Consider the following 14,430-nt stretch of genomic DNA (forward strand, 5'->3'; position numbering starts at 1 on the left):
CATCTGCACATGCTGACCTGGGTCTACAGGTCATTTCGGCACTGGCGTCTTAGACACAGCTTTAACCACTGTTCACCCTGGGGTTGAGCCATAACTGGCGGGCCCGGGGATGAGGGTGTATTACAGGATTGCAGTGGATGATAAATCAGCTGGCCCTGGTGATCTGAGTAAAACAAAACAAGCTGCCTCACGTATCAGCCACTTTGAGCCTAAATTCGCTCATAAGACCTGGCAGAAAAGGCACTAGAAAATTTACACGGGGTAACTTTAAACAAGCAATCAAACTGGCAGGGCGGCGGCAGTCGGGATTTGCCTGCTGCTGAGCCAAGCCCAGGAGGTGGGTTAAGCACCCCGCCTGGGCTTCCTAAGCACAGAGGTGGTGAGGCAGCTGTCTGTCTAACCAGAGCCGAGCATCAGCATGCTGGTGTGGACAGAGCCCTGGGCTGGGAGACACTTGTCCTGGGCGCTGCTCCCAGCTCTGCCGATTCCTGGGTGGCCTTGGCAGGGTGGCGCTGAAGACCGTGACCAGGCCAGAGCTTAGGCCCGGATCACAGGCTCCGTTCCCACGTGTGTGTTTGCTTGCTTGGCAGCAGGAACCTAGACACGAGAAGGGAAGGCTGCACCCCATCTCAGAGTGTGACTCTGAGCCGGTCCAAAATGGAGGCACGTCTGGAGAAAGGAGAAGGAGTCGGCCAGAGAGATGGCAGAGGGGAAGGGGGCTCGAAAGGGCTTGGGGCTCTGCCCAGCCTGGGCCAGGTGGCTGTCACTTGCTGGCCAGAAATTCCATCAGGCATCACTGGGCAGGTGCTGGATCCTTGGTTTCCGGTGCTGCTGGGATCTCAGGTTCCATCTTTTCAGGAGGCCCAGGGGATGCCTTTCCTGTAGAGACGGCCTGGAAACCTGGCCTGTCCCTCCTGTCCCAGAGGAGCTGGGGGCTGGTGTCCCAGGGCCTCATAAATGTTAATGGGCAGCAGGAGGACGGCCTTTCTCATGAGAAGGTGTCCGCAGTGCTTATCTGCCTACCTCAGCTGTGTAACTTGAAGTGCAGTACCTGGGGCAGGAGCGGTACGGCCTCTGCCTTGCCCTGCACAGCCAGACTCAGAGTGGAGTCGCAGTGGAGCGCTTATCCCCTCCGTGGGGACTCTTAGTCTTTTGTTTCTTTATTGTAAGGTGATGCGTCCTGCTTGTGCAGAATTTGGAAGTTCAGAAAGAGGGGAAAAATCCACAATCCAGAGGTAGCCACTGTGAACATTTTGGTATATTTCCTTCTTTGTCTCTTTAAGTTGCAGAGATTCAGAACTAGGAGATCCTTGGTTCCATCCTTCTCTCTCTATAGGAAACTGAGGCCAGGAGCGGGGAGGGGCTTAACTACGTCGTGGCCAAACTCCAGCAAGAACCTGGGTCTCCCCGGCTCCAGGTTCACTCCGAAGGGGGTTTGGACAAACTGAAACAGTCCAGGGAGGGTAGCCAGGAACGGGGAGGGGCTGGAAAAGAGGAATGAGGGGCACCGGGAGGACTGGAGGGGGCGCACGAGCGCCGCTCTCCACTGTCTGGGCCCCTGTCTGGGCCTGACCGGCCCCAGTGCGAGCAGTGCCAGCAGGACGGGCTTCAGCCCACTGGGAAGTAGACCCCGGGCAGGCTCTGGGGTCTCTCCTCACTGCGGCCCTTCAGGCCCTGCACAGCTGAGAGCCTGTGACACAGATCTTTCTCCTGGGTCAGGAGCGTTCATTTGCGCTCACTTCACCCAAGCACTACGTGGGCAGGGCACCTGCGTGGGCTCAGGCAGGATGGCGGCAGGCAGGCCGACCGACCCACGGTCTCCCTCTGCAGAGGCCAGTGGGTGCTGAGAGTCTGCGGGGGCTGGACTTGGGCCGGGAAAGGGCGCCAGGGCTCCCGCCGCCCTTCCTCCCCTTCACACTCCCGCCCCTGTTGGACCCTCTTGAGGACCCTCTGCCCCTCTCCTCCCATCCGGTCTCCCCCACCCTTCCTTCCCCGGGAGGCGGAGCGGTTCAGGGACATGTGTCTAAGGCAGCTGAAGTCACGGCGGGTGGTGGAGGGCAGTCACTTGCCGTCTCGGCTCTCGGGCTTTCTTAGGGTAAAATGCGGATGGTGCCAAGGCTCCCGGGACGAGTGTGAGGATTAAGTGAGGGACACTTGGGAGTCTCTGGCGCAGGACCCAGCACACAGCGTGGTGGCTGCCGGATAAACTTGAGTTCTCTCTTCCCACATCCCGTCCCCTCGAGTCTGCCAAGTGCCACCACCGCCGGCGACCACGGTGTCTCCCTGCTCGCGTGTCTCCCGCTTGTGAGGCGCGTCCCCAGCTCGGCTGCGGCCTGTTTCCAGCGTGAGGGGAAGGCTCTAGAATGTGCCACCTTCACAGCCTCGGCAGTTGTTGGAGATCATCAGACAGTTTGCCTGGGGCCCGATCATTCATTTATTCAGCAGATCTTTGTCGAGTGTTGACCAGATGCCAAGAACTACGTTAAGTGCTGGGCACGTGCAGAGCAGGACAGTTACGTGCCTGGAGGTTAAGTCGGACGGCTGTGCGCCTGGGTCCTGGCACGTACAGGCGCACGTAACACGTCCTAGGGGACGAGGAGCCCGGGCTCGCCGAGTCCCCGTGAGGAGGTGCCCCCTCTCAGCAAGGCTGGGGCGGGGCCGGGGTCCGCCGCTTTGGGTCCCTTCTCCCGAAGCCTGACCCTGTGCAGCCAGATTTTCCTCATCTGCTCTCCCCGGCCCCTTGCTGCTGAATGAGGGCAGCGTTCCCGAGGACGATCGCGTCTCACGCTGGAATCTGCATCACAGGTGGAGGCCGTGGAAGTCTTCGGGGTGCAGTACCCGGACCGGGCGCTCTCACCCCACCTGGGAACAGCCCTGTGCCCTGTGGAGGGCGCGGGGTCATTCACGCCCTGCTCGCTGGTGAGGCCCCAGGTCTGACCTCAGTCCTCCTGGCCCCTCTCTCCCCTTCAGTCTGGCCTCCGGTCACTCAGTGGCTCGCCCTAGGGCCCTCGGCTGCCAGCCCCCCTCTCTGGCAGCCTCCTCGCCCCCTCCCGGGCGGGCTCGTGGCCTGGGTCTGGCCAGCCTCACCCTCCCCTCTGGTTTTGTCTCTCCTTCCCATTCCCCCACCTCGTGACCCCCAAGGGTGAAAGGGCCTCCTCTGAGTCAGCAGCGTGTTTGTAGGAGTGGGTGTTTGGTGGGCCTCCGACCTGAAGCTGGAACGTGGGCCTCAGGGGACAAGAAGTCACTCCTTCCCCAAGAAGCGTCGTGTCGGATCGACTCAGAGCGGACGAGCCTGTCTGTCCCATCGCCAGGCCCCTCACTGTGGTCAGACAGGGGCTCCATCAGGCACGGGCCGCCCTCTGCCCTGGCCTGCCACCAGGGTGTGAGCTCCAATGCTGTGGGCTGGACCCACAAGACACCAGAAGCTCACAGGCACCCTGCTTCTCCCGATACTGGGTCCATGTTCCACGTTAAATTTTCCTCTTTGTCATGTGTCTGTAGTGCAAATTAGCCTCTTTATTGTGACTTTGCAAAACTTGTTTGAAGTGAGTGAGAGAAGGGCGGGATCTATCTTAGTTGGAGCTCCCAGACTTGGCAAGCTTGTGACACCGAGCCCCATGGCCTTGGGCAAGCCCCCCCACCTCTCAAAGCCACCAGCACCCCTTCTCCGGGCGGCAGTGGGCCCCTGGTGCCGGCGGGGAGTAGTTAGCCTGGGAACTGTGCCTCAGCCGGCCTCCTCTCTGAACAGGCACGGACTTGGGGAGCCCTGTGTTTCTGTGGCTCACCTCTAGGTAGGTCTTATTTTCATCTGAGCGAGTTCAGTCCCATTCCTTCACCTGTGCTTTCTTCCCTGGGCTTGGTGATCACATGTTCCCTCAGACCTTCCCAACTCCATTTGATAAAATACGCCGAGTACGAGTACCTGACGTGAGCCGGCCTTGAGCAGGTAGTGATGAGTGACAGGCGTGGTCTCTGCCCTCCAGTCACTGTAATATCAGAAAGTGGTGTGGGAGAGGCCGAGCAGTGGAGGCAGGAGGAGGTAGGGCAGGCTTCCTGGAAGAGGCAGCCGTGCAGTTGGGCCTTGAAGACTTGGTAGGTGAGGAAGGTGTCCCGGGTGGACAGGGGCCACACAGAGACGGGGAGGTGGGGAGCACGGCAGGTGATCCAGGCTTAGTGAGCAGGTGCAGAAGGCCTGCTGGGCGGTGAGTCCAGGAGAAGCGGCTGGGGGGATGGGCTGGACTCTTAGCTCCATTGAGCTTGGACTTGACCCCGTAAGGGTCAGGCTTGTGGTTTCCAGAGATCACGTGGTCTGCAGTGTCAGTGTGGAAGCTGGATGGGGAGAAAGGGGCGTGGGTAGAGGCAGAGGTCCCTTTGGTTGACTAAGGCACGGGTCCAGGAGAGATGCTGAGGCAGCCATGTGAGCAGGGAGAGGCAGGTGGATTCTGCTGGGGTCTCAGACGCAGCAGCAGAGGACTTGGTAGCTAAGGAGATTGGGGGGCGGGCCGGCCTGCGGTGGCTCGGGCACGGGACACTCCGCGTGTTTGGCTTCTGATTGCACCGCTCGGAGAATCATGGGAAGTAACTTGGGACGCGGGACAGACGGGAGTGATGAGCAGCCGCCTGACGCTCCCGCCCTGAGATCTCAACACAAGAAGCTCTACGGATGGGCTCTGCCCAGGTTTCCCAAAGGCCCTAGACCGTTCCGGAGGGCAGAGCCTCCTCCCCGTTCTCCTCCCGCCTCTGCCGGGGGGCACCGTGGCCAGTGGGTGGAATGGGCCAGGAGGAAGGAGGCACGCCCCGCGCGACCCTGGACAGACCCCTCCCCTCTGAGACAGAGGGCCTGTGCTACCTAATGCTAAGGACCCTCGTAGCTCAAAACATACCCACGTTTTCTGAGGTTAAGAAGAATGGGAGGCCTTACACAACCAGTGTTGTCTCTTCCTGCTCCGTAGTGTCTAAAGTTCCAGCCGTCTCATTTTGAGATGCCTCATGTGCAGGGACTGGAGCCCCCTGGGAGCAGCGAGGGCTCCGCCCGGTCCTCCCACCCTGAGGAGGACCAGGCCAGCCGGCTGAGGGTGTCAGGAGGCAGTCCAGGCCGGCGGGCGGAACAAGGGGCACAAGCGCAGGACCTCCACAGATCACGCCGTGGCAGCTGGCAGCCAGCGGGGGTCCTGACAGCTGGCGGGGCCCGGCCAGAGCGAGGGTGGGCTCCCGTCTTCAGACCAGGGGCCAAGCGGGGGCTCCGGGGCAGGGGCTTGGCCCCGGAAGAGGGGCAGATCCGGACGCGGGCACGGGCCCAGCAGCCAAGGCCGGGTCTTGGAACAAGGCAGGAGGAGTCCAGCTGTCAGGCCTGAGCCCCAAATGCTGGGCTGAGTGGGTGGCGCTGTCCGCCGCGTGGACACCCGGCAGAGCCTGGGCGCCGTCTGAGGGCTGCAGCCCCTCACCCGGGACTCTTCTGGCCAGTCTGCCACCTGCACTCTTCATCCTACGGGCCGGTCTCAGCCGACACCACGGTGCGATTGAATTTAAGAAAGAAAGTGGCGTTTTACTGGTAGTCTGAGCCTGGTTCTCCTGCTTGCAGGTGTGTCACTTACCCTTTCTGGGCTGTTCCCTCACCTGTTACAAGCCTTCCTGGGAGCTGTCCAGTAGGGTTGTGAGAATTAAAGTAACTGTAAATTAAATTAAGAAAAGTGCCTTGACACTGCTGTAAAGCAGTGTTCTCATATTCTTGCTCTGGTTTCCTGAGAACAAGGAGGGGAGGAGCCCTGAGGCCTGGGCCTCACGGAGTAGGAGAGAAAAGAGATCCTCTCCACCATGGATTTTTTTTTTTTTAATTAGGAATGTTTTTTCTTTATTAAACTTGAAAATTTTTCTAATGTCTATACTGGACATATTTATGGAAAAACCAATTTTTAGAAAGAGCAAAGTTACTTTACGTTAAGCAGAAAAAGCATGTTTAGAGACAGGAAAAGAAAACCAGTATTTATTTCACACCTACTGTGTGCCAGGCCACCAGATATTTATGTAGTCACCTCTGTAAAGAGTACGCAGGCATCTTCTCTCCTGCCGGGCCCTGAGTTCAGCAGTTGGCATTGAGCAAGGCAGGGTCAGGCAGGGCCACCCAGGGGAGAAATTTATCCTCAGGTGCTGGGGGGCCCTCCTCCCATCAAGCAGCTGGCCCACTGCCCACCATCTGGATCCTCCTCTTTCCACAATTGAAGCATCCACACAGGGGTCCAGAAGCAGCAAAGCAAGGCTCACTGAAAACTTGACTGAAGTCCATACTGGGGCCTAGGACTGGGCACTGCCGAATATGGAAGCAAACTTCCATATTGGAAAGGACTGTCAAGCATAGAAAAGTAGAAAAGGATTCAACCCGTGTTGTCACACCTGGGGGTGGAAATCGGGCCTTCCTGAGTGGGTAGATTTGGGACCTCAGTGTAGGAAGGAACCTGCTCCCTTGGGAGGTAAGGCTTGCATTGCGGGGATCATGCTAGGAGAGCCGACCTGGAGGGCACCTGTGCTGGGCAGGAGCTTGCCCCAGAACCAGATGACCTGTTTCAGCTTTGAGATTCTGTTACTCTCTGTGCCGCTGTGCCCCTGACCCAGGGGACACCCTGCTAATGTCTCAGCTGTTTGAAGCACCTGTGAGAGAGGCCTTCTGCCCACCGTGGATTTTGTCGTACGCTGAGCATTGCTGGCACCTCATCCTAGAGAGGAGGCAAGGCCCCTTCCCCATCTAGGCAACGAGGCACGAGGCCAGCTTGCCCAGGGTCCCTCCCCCATTGCAGTGACTCTGCAGTTCCCCAGTGACACCTGAGCTGGCAAAGAGAAGGAACAATCGGCTCCTTCTCAGATTGGAGCAAAAGCCTGATTCTCCTGTGACTGTAACACAGCACCAGCCCCGGTCTGAACAGGAGGTACACTCGTCAGACCTCGCCTGCTCTGGGGCCCTGCCTTCAGGGTCAAGGGCCAGAATGTGGCCTGGAAGCCTCCACGGCTGCTCTGTCCTCTTCTGCCCACCCCCCGCCTCCAGACTCCTCGATGCAGGCAGGAGGGCGTCACATCGCGGTGAGGGGCACGGGCTGCGGCCCAGACCCGGTGCTGAAACCCCGGCTCTGACACGTACCTGCTGTAAGGGTCATTCGCCTGCTCAAAAGGCGGAATAAAATGGATCTACTGGGTTCGGTGATTCCAAATTTTAGTTACAACAGCTTTGTGGGACATGGAGAGGCCGGAGCCAGATGTTGAGGGTTGAGGGCACAGTGGCAAGTGAGGAAGTGGCAACAGCAAGTGCGGTTTGAGAGGGAGGCCAGAGGGGTCAGGCGAGGAGGGGTGGTTCTGAGCCGTGTGAAATGGCACCCCCTTTACTGGCGCCAAGGCAAGAGCCGCAAGAAAGGGAGAAGGAGGGATGACTGAGAGGATGAGGTGGGACAGGGGGTTGCAGGGCTGAGAACCAACAGTTGAGACCATCTCCGGTGGGACCGGAGGGCAGAGGCAGGGAGAGTCCCGGGGGTCCTTTCTTCTCTGTTAACCGCTGCACTCTTGTGCTTCTCTGCCCCACAGGCTCCTCCAGCCAGCGTCAGGTGCAGAATGGCCCGTCTCCTGATGAGATGGACATCCAGAGAAGGTAACCCCCCAGCAGCAAGGGCCAGCCTGGAGGACACACCTGTGGCCGCAGCCAGGACTCCCAGAGAGACACGGGGGCGGGGGAACAGGCCTGACCAGAAAGGGAGGGCAGCCAGCTCATTGCTGCTTTGCCAGTGACCTGAGAGGGTGTGGTTTCACAGGGGGAGAGCTCGCCGACGCTGCAGCTCGTGATCAGCCTGGCAGTGTCCTGTGTCGTTCACTTACTGAGCACAGCCCTCCCGGGTGTATTAGGAGGTAGTCATCTGGGGATTCAGTAACGTGGCCAAGGCTGTACTGCTGGAGATGGGCAGACGCGACCCGCCAGGCCTGTGCGACCGAGGTCCGTCCTTGACCCCGTCCTGTGCTCTGTCCGAAGGCCTCGTGAGCCCTGGTCCTGCCACTCTCTCACTGGATGCCCTGGGTGGGTGCCACGGCCTCTCTAGAGGATCTTAACCCCCTGCCTGCTCACCTCCCGGCGGAGGTTAAAGCAGGCAGAGGCTGAGAGCACTTTGTGCGCCGTAGTCCTTGTTAGGCCAGCCGGCTGAGGAGGCAGCGCCGGTGGGATTTGGGCCATAGGGTGATGCCCTGCCCCCCGGCCCCCTCCAAGGAGCTTCTTAAGTGTTAGAACTGGGAGGAAGGGCCAGTGCCATTGTCCTGAAGTTACAAAAGAGGTCGTGGTGGCCAAGGAGGGAGCAGCCCCCCCAGGTCCCATTGCCAGGTGAGGCAGCGCCAGGGCTTGAGCCTGGTCTGTGCTGCCTGGGTGGGGACTCAGCGTCTCTGAGGGGCTTGGAGCCCCGGCTCTGTGGGAGCCGCGCTGCGGAGGCAGGCCTGGGGCCTGCGTGCTCACCCAGGTCAGCGGGAGAGGGCGTGCCTCCAGGGGCCTGTGTGCTCACCCAGGTCAGCGGGAGAGGGCGTGCCTCCAGGGGCCTGTGGTGAGACCCAGGTAGAGCCCGGGACTGGGAGCTGGGGAGGCCGACATCCCCACCCTCACCTGGCTGTGAGACTCTCTCAGGGGGTTCTCTTCTCGAGCCTCTGCCCTGCTCTGAGCGCCTTCCGGCCGCCATGGTGTACTTTGTGACCTTGGGCCAGTTACTGCTCTAGGCCTCAGCTTCCTGTTTGAAGGTAACAGTGTTAACGAAGGAAAGATGGGAATATGCTTCCCAGACTCAGGTTGGAGAGGTTCCTTTTTTTTTTTTTTTTTTTTTTGCTTTTTAACAATTTATTTAAAATATACCATTTTAGCCATTTTTAAGTGTACAGATCAGTGGTATTAAGGATATCCACGTCGTTGTGCAACCAGCATCATCACCCACCCACAGAATGTTTACATCAAACATGAAACTCTGTCCCCATTAAGCACTAACACCCCATTCTCCCTCCCCTCCACCCCTGGCAAGCACCTCTGTACTCCCGGTCTTCGTGAATTTGACCCCTCTCAGGACCTCATGTGAGTGGAATCATACAGTATTTGTCCTTTTGTGACAAGCTTTTTTTTTTTTTTTTAACTGTGGTGAAATACACATAACATAAAATTTACCATCTTAACCATTTTTAAAGTGTACAGTTGAGTGGTACTAAATCCATTCATATGTTGTACAGCCATCACCACCATCAATCTCCATAACTCTTTCATCCTATAAAATGAAACTCTGTACCCAGTAAACATTAACTCCCCCCTCCCCATCCCATAGCCCCTGGCAGCCACCATCCTACCTTCCGTCTTTATGAATGTGACTACTCTGTGTACCTAATATAAACAGAATCATACAGTAAGTCTTTTTGTGACCGGTTAATTTCACCGAGCATAATGTCTTCAGGGTGCGTCCAGGCTGTAGCATATGTCAGAATTTTCTAACTTCTAAAAAAATTTTTTTTTCTTTCTTTTTAAAGTCCATAATATTCCATCATATGTATAGACCACATTTTTCTTATATTATTTTTCTTGCTTTGACATTTTGGCTATTGTAAATAATGCTGCTATGAACATGATTGTCCAGTGGATGAAGGTGGCAGCCTGGCAGCGAGTGGCCGAGACCAGTTCCCCTGACCTCTGACCTCAGAGGTTCCTTTTTATTAATTCCACTGGCCTGTCTTCTAGCCTCTCAGGAGTATAACATATTGCAGTTTACAAGGGGCTTTTATACACTTTGTCTCATTTTAATCCTCACGTTAGCCGTCAGGGGTTGTTACTACCCGTACTGTTTCTCACATGAGCCAACTGAAGCTCAGAGAACAGAAATGACTTGCCCAAAGTAAGCAAAACTTCGAAGCAGAACCAGAACTGGCCCAGCTCAGCCCTGTGCCAGGTCCCAGGGCTGCCTCCACCCAGAGAAGGGCCTGGGTCCTAAACAGACCCTGCAGTTGCGCTCTCAGAACTGGTGAAACACCACGCACTTTATCTAACGCCCCCCGCCCCCCAAGTCCAGTGTTCCAGGCCGCTGGCTGCAGAGGGCCGTTCAGTTTTGTCTGCAGTCGACTGTGCACAGACCGAGCGACCCCGGGAGGTCAGTCTGTGAACCGCAGGCGTCAAACTGCAGAGCAGGGATCCTACTCCCCCTGCGTCCCTGGCAGTCACCACGGAGGGGGGCCCAGAAAGAGAGGAACTGCGTGGTGCCCAGCAGTGAGGTAGGGACTCTTTAGTGTCAAAAGGGTCTTTTTCATTATTTTTTAGATCTCGGGCATAATCCTCACAAGAACCCCATGAAACCGGTGTTCTTATGCTTATTTATGGAGAGGAATCTGAGGCCCAGGAAAGGGAAATGACTTGCCTGTAATCACAAACCAGTGAATCCCAGAACGGGAACCAGAAAGCTCTCTACCTCTAAATGACCTTGCAGTAAACTCTGGGTGCCACTTGACCTTCCTCCAAGGTGAAAGCAGCTGGGCAGCCCCGTGTCGCTATTCCACACAAAGCGCATACTGAGCAGCTGCTACGTGCACACCCCGGCCCCAGCCCCAGACGTGAGTGCGCTGTAAACCAGCGGAGCAGACGCATGGCCAACAGCCTCTCACCCTGGGGGCGCCCTCCCGCGTCAGAGCGCTGCTCAGCCCCGCGCCCCATTACAGGCCTTCAGAGTTGGCTCTCAGCAGTTGACGCCCTGCTGCCACCCGGGCCCACATGACTCCTCGAGCCCCTCCTGCCCCAGCGTCTCAGCCCCAGGTTCTCTGGATGTATTTGTGGGTCAGTGTCTTCACTCGTCCAACCTTGAAGAGCAACCCAGGGCCGCTCATGCAAGGAGCTAGGAGGTTAGTCCCCGCAGAGGTAGACCCTGCACTACAGCGCAGCCAAATGGCCCTCCAGATGGAGGCCAGGCCGCAGCTGGATCAGTGGGAAAGGAGGAGGACGGGTAGCCTTAGTGTCCGCTTCTCTCCCAGCCAACGATGCCTGGCAGTTGTTCCAGGAAACTGAGCCAGGTGCGGTAAGAGTGGGTGCCCCTGAGGTCGAGTCTGTTGTGGCCATAGGCCCCCAAAAGCCAGGCGCGCTTGTCCAGCCTGGGGGAGAGCTTGGTCTGCCCAGGCGTCTTAAGACTCAGCGGGCTGCTGGCGCTCCCCTGTACTCTGCCTCTGGAAGCGGGGCGGCAAGCCCCACAGCCGGAGCCCAGGGTGGGACGAGGCGAGCTCGTTGCTGAGCCCCCGGGGGCGCCGGTGAAGCCCAGCTCTGCAGCCTGGGCTCCGGCGCGGAGCCGCGCTGCTCTCTCTGCAGGAGGTCGGACCCGCTCTGCCGTGTTTGTTTTTCAGACCGGTGATGGAACAGCAACGCCAGGAGCCTCTGGAGAGAAGAGCCTCCGCCACAGGTGAGCGCGCCCCGCACCCCTGCCCGCTGGCAGCCCCCCCGGACGGCGCTCCGGGCCCGCTGGGAGCGCTGCGGCCGGCCGCTGGCTGCACAGGCCCCGGTGAGCGTGGGGAAGCGAGGGGACGGAGCAGGGGTGCAGGGTTAGCTCAGCTTGGTCTAGCCTCTGGGCCTCCCCCGACTCATCCCCTGAGTAGAGCGTGTCTCAGGCCCTGGACTAAGTAAGGGCTGAGGACATAGCGGTGAACGAGGCGGCACCCCCTGCCCCAGGGAGCCCACTGTCCAGTCAAGGACACAGGCTAATGCCCCTGGATCACCGCAGGGCGCATGCAGTTACCGAGTCAGTGCAGGGGTGGAGGCACATGGAGGGGGCCCCGGCTGCCCTGGGGGTCAGAGGGGACCCCAGGGGAGGGGTGGCTTCAGTCCTGAACGGTGACTGGAACTCAGCACAGTAAAGCAGAGGGGTTTTCTGGGAAAGGGTAATGTTGATTAGTAAGTGTGGGACTTCATCACTTACAGAGCACTCCCACGTCCTTCGTTTCACTTAATTCTCCCGAGCCCTGTGAAGTAAGCAGGTGAATGTCTTCCTGTCTTACTGACGAGGACACCGGGCCCCGGCTGGGTGCAGAAGCCCTTGCTCGTGGCGGTGCTGGGCAGTGCCGCCCCCCTCAGCCAGGCTGCTGCACCCCTCGGGCTCCTGCCCCGCTCTGCCCCGCCCCTGCGTTACTGACGCGGGTCTCGCCCTGTCACCGGGTCACCCTTGTCCATCACTCCTGAGCAGCCTGGGTCCTTGGCACGGGCTCCAGGTGCGCAGGCCCAGCCCTCGCGGACCCGCTGCCCTGCGCACTCCCTCCCAGCGGCTCCTTCAGTTCCGCGGGGCCTCCTCCTCCCTCGCACTCACTCACCCTTCACCAAGCGTCACTCCTGCTCTTCTGTCCTGTCCCAGCACAGTCATCACTTCCCCAAGGAAGCCTTCCACAGACTTCTGGTCAGGTTGGAGCGCCTCCTCACAGGCCAAGGTGGCCCTGTGCACCTGCCCTTGGTGGCACTTGTCACCCTGCCACAGTGACAGTTCTGCATTCATCCGTGTGATTGGTTTGCTGCTACCAGGCCATGAGCACCGTGAGCAGGGAGCCTGTGGCCGCTTGTCCCCAGCGCCCTGCACAGGGCCAGGCCTGCAGCGGAGGCTCGGGCGTTGGATGGTGGGCGGGGGGCAGGGGACTGGCCAGCACGCAGCAGAGCTCCTGGACAGGTGCCCTGGTCTGCCCTGTGACCCACAGCTGCCTGCTGCCGTCCCCAGAGGCCAAGGGGCAGTCACAGTTGTATCTCGGGGACTAACAATTGCTGATGCCTAGGGGGGTGCTAGGAGCTGAGGAGAAACAGAGATGGAAAAAAAGATACAATTCGTGCCACCAAAGAGCTTCTTGTCCCACTGGAAGACCACAGTTGAGCAAGAGAAAGTTAGCGGAGCTCAAGGGCTGTTAAGCAAGTATGTGACGCTGGGTCCAGCCCGGCCCCCGAATGTAGGGAGGAACAGGAACATCGCCAGGTGCATCCTGCGGGGGCTTCCTGGAAGAGGCCACCTTGAGCTGTTCCTCGTCCCTCAGGGCAGTAGGCTGCCCTCTGTCCCTGCTCCCGGGGAGGCGCCCGCTGGGGGCTGGGCACTCACCGAGCCCACTGTTGTTTCAGGACCCACCCTCCCAGCGGGGCACCCCTCCGCTGCAGCCGGCGCCCCCCTCTCGTGTAGCGGGCCTCCACCCCCACCTCCACCCCCTGTCCCGCCTCCACCCACAGGGGCCGCCCCCCCTCCCCCGCCCCCCCTGCCAGCCGGAGGAGCCCAGGGCGCCAGCCACGACGAGGGCTCCGTGTCCGGCCTGGCCGCCGCCCTGGCTGGGGCCAAGCTGAGAAGAGTCCCGCGGGTAAGTGTCCCGGGCCCCGGCAGGGGGGGGGGCAGGGAGGACCAGGCTGGGGGACGGGTTTCTAACTGGCGGAGGGGCGGACCCTTTCCGGCCGTGGGGGGGAGCGCAGCGCCGCCCTCCCCAGCCAGATGGCACCTCCCGCCTCCTCGGTCACAGTTACCCGGTTACTGAGACCACTGGGACAGGCAGGGCTGCGTGTGAGCCGTAAGGTGCCTCCCGTTACGTAACCTGGTGCTGGTCCTTTACAAGCGAGGCAGGAGATCTCTGCCCTCGTAGATGAGGAAACCGAGGTGCAGGCATGAACAGCTTGTTCAAAGCACGCAGGTCATCAGTTGCAGTTTGGACTCAGGCCCTGGGTCTCCTGCATTTAAGTCCACCAGCTCCCTCAGGCTCAGCTGGCCCTCCCAGCCTTCCACAGTGTCCTGGGAGGTGGGGCTTCTAGAAGGCCGTTCGTGTGGCTGTGGGATTAGGAGCACCTGGGATACGGAACTGTGCCTCCTCCCTCCTCAAGCCACGCTGGCCTTGGCAAGGGTGCTGACTGTGAGCCAGCGAACCTGGGGCGTGCCTGCAAACTGTGACCCTCCAGCCCCGGTCGCTCTCTGGACTCCAGCTCTTCCACCAGCAGGTGGGGTTGGGGGATTAGATGGCCTCGGCCCCTTCCAGCACTGCCATCACACATGGCCCCGTCTCCCCTCAAGTGACGTCCTGCCACGGACACCAGACCGAAGCGCTTCGTCCTCTCCCCTTAGCCAGAAGATGCGTCCGGAGGCTCCAGTCCCAGCGGGACCTCGAAGTCTGACGCCAACCGGGCGAGCAGTGGGGGTGGAGGAGGAGGCCTCATGGAAGAAATGAACAAGCTGCTGGCCAAGAGGTGAGTGTTTAGGCTTCCCCCAAACCCAGCCACTTGTCAGGAGCTCCTGTTCCTCAGGGGAAAAGAGAAGCCTCGCCTGGCCCCAGGACCCATTGTCCCCTGGGTTCAGCCAAGCAGGGGAGACTATTCGTCGAGTTTTCCCTTCTCCAGGGGTCAGTCTGAGACATCAAGCCAAAAGGAGTCCCCTAAATTCTAAATCCGTCCTCATTTCTGTTTAACAA

General features: G+C 59.4%; 1 protein-coding gene across 5 annotated transcripts in view; it reads left to right on the top strand.

Moving 5' to 3' along the window:
• Positions 1 to 14,430, top strand: part of EVL (Enah/Vasp-like) — a 159,756-nt gene that overhangs the window by 128,988 nt on the left and 16,338 nt on the right. For 4 of the 5 annotated variants that reach the window (XM_059914986.1, XM_059914985.1, XM_059914987.1 and 1 more), the window contains exons 4-7: positions 7,567 to 7,630; positions 11,368 to 11,423; positions 13,109 to 13,338; positions 14,088 to 14,209. In XM_059914986.1, coding sequence (XP_059770969.1) covers positions 7,567 to 7,630; positions 11,368 to 11,423; positions 13,109 to 13,338; positions 14,088 to 14,209 — 472 coding nt within the window. The remainder of the gene's footprint in view (positions 1 to 7,566; positions 7,631 to 11,367; positions 11,424 to 13,108; positions 13,339 to 14,087; positions 14,210 to 14,430) is intronic. The other variant, XM_059914988.1, reaches the window with a different exon arrangement.

Source organism: Balaenoptera ricei, chromosome 2 (assembly GCF_028023285.1).
Source record: "Balaenoptera ricei isolate mBalRic1 chromosome 2, mBalRic1.hap2, whole genome shotgun sequence".
NCBI classification, from domain to species: Eukaryota; Metazoa; Chordata; class Mammalia; order Artiodactyla; family Balaenopteridae; genus Balaenoptera; species Balaenoptera ricei.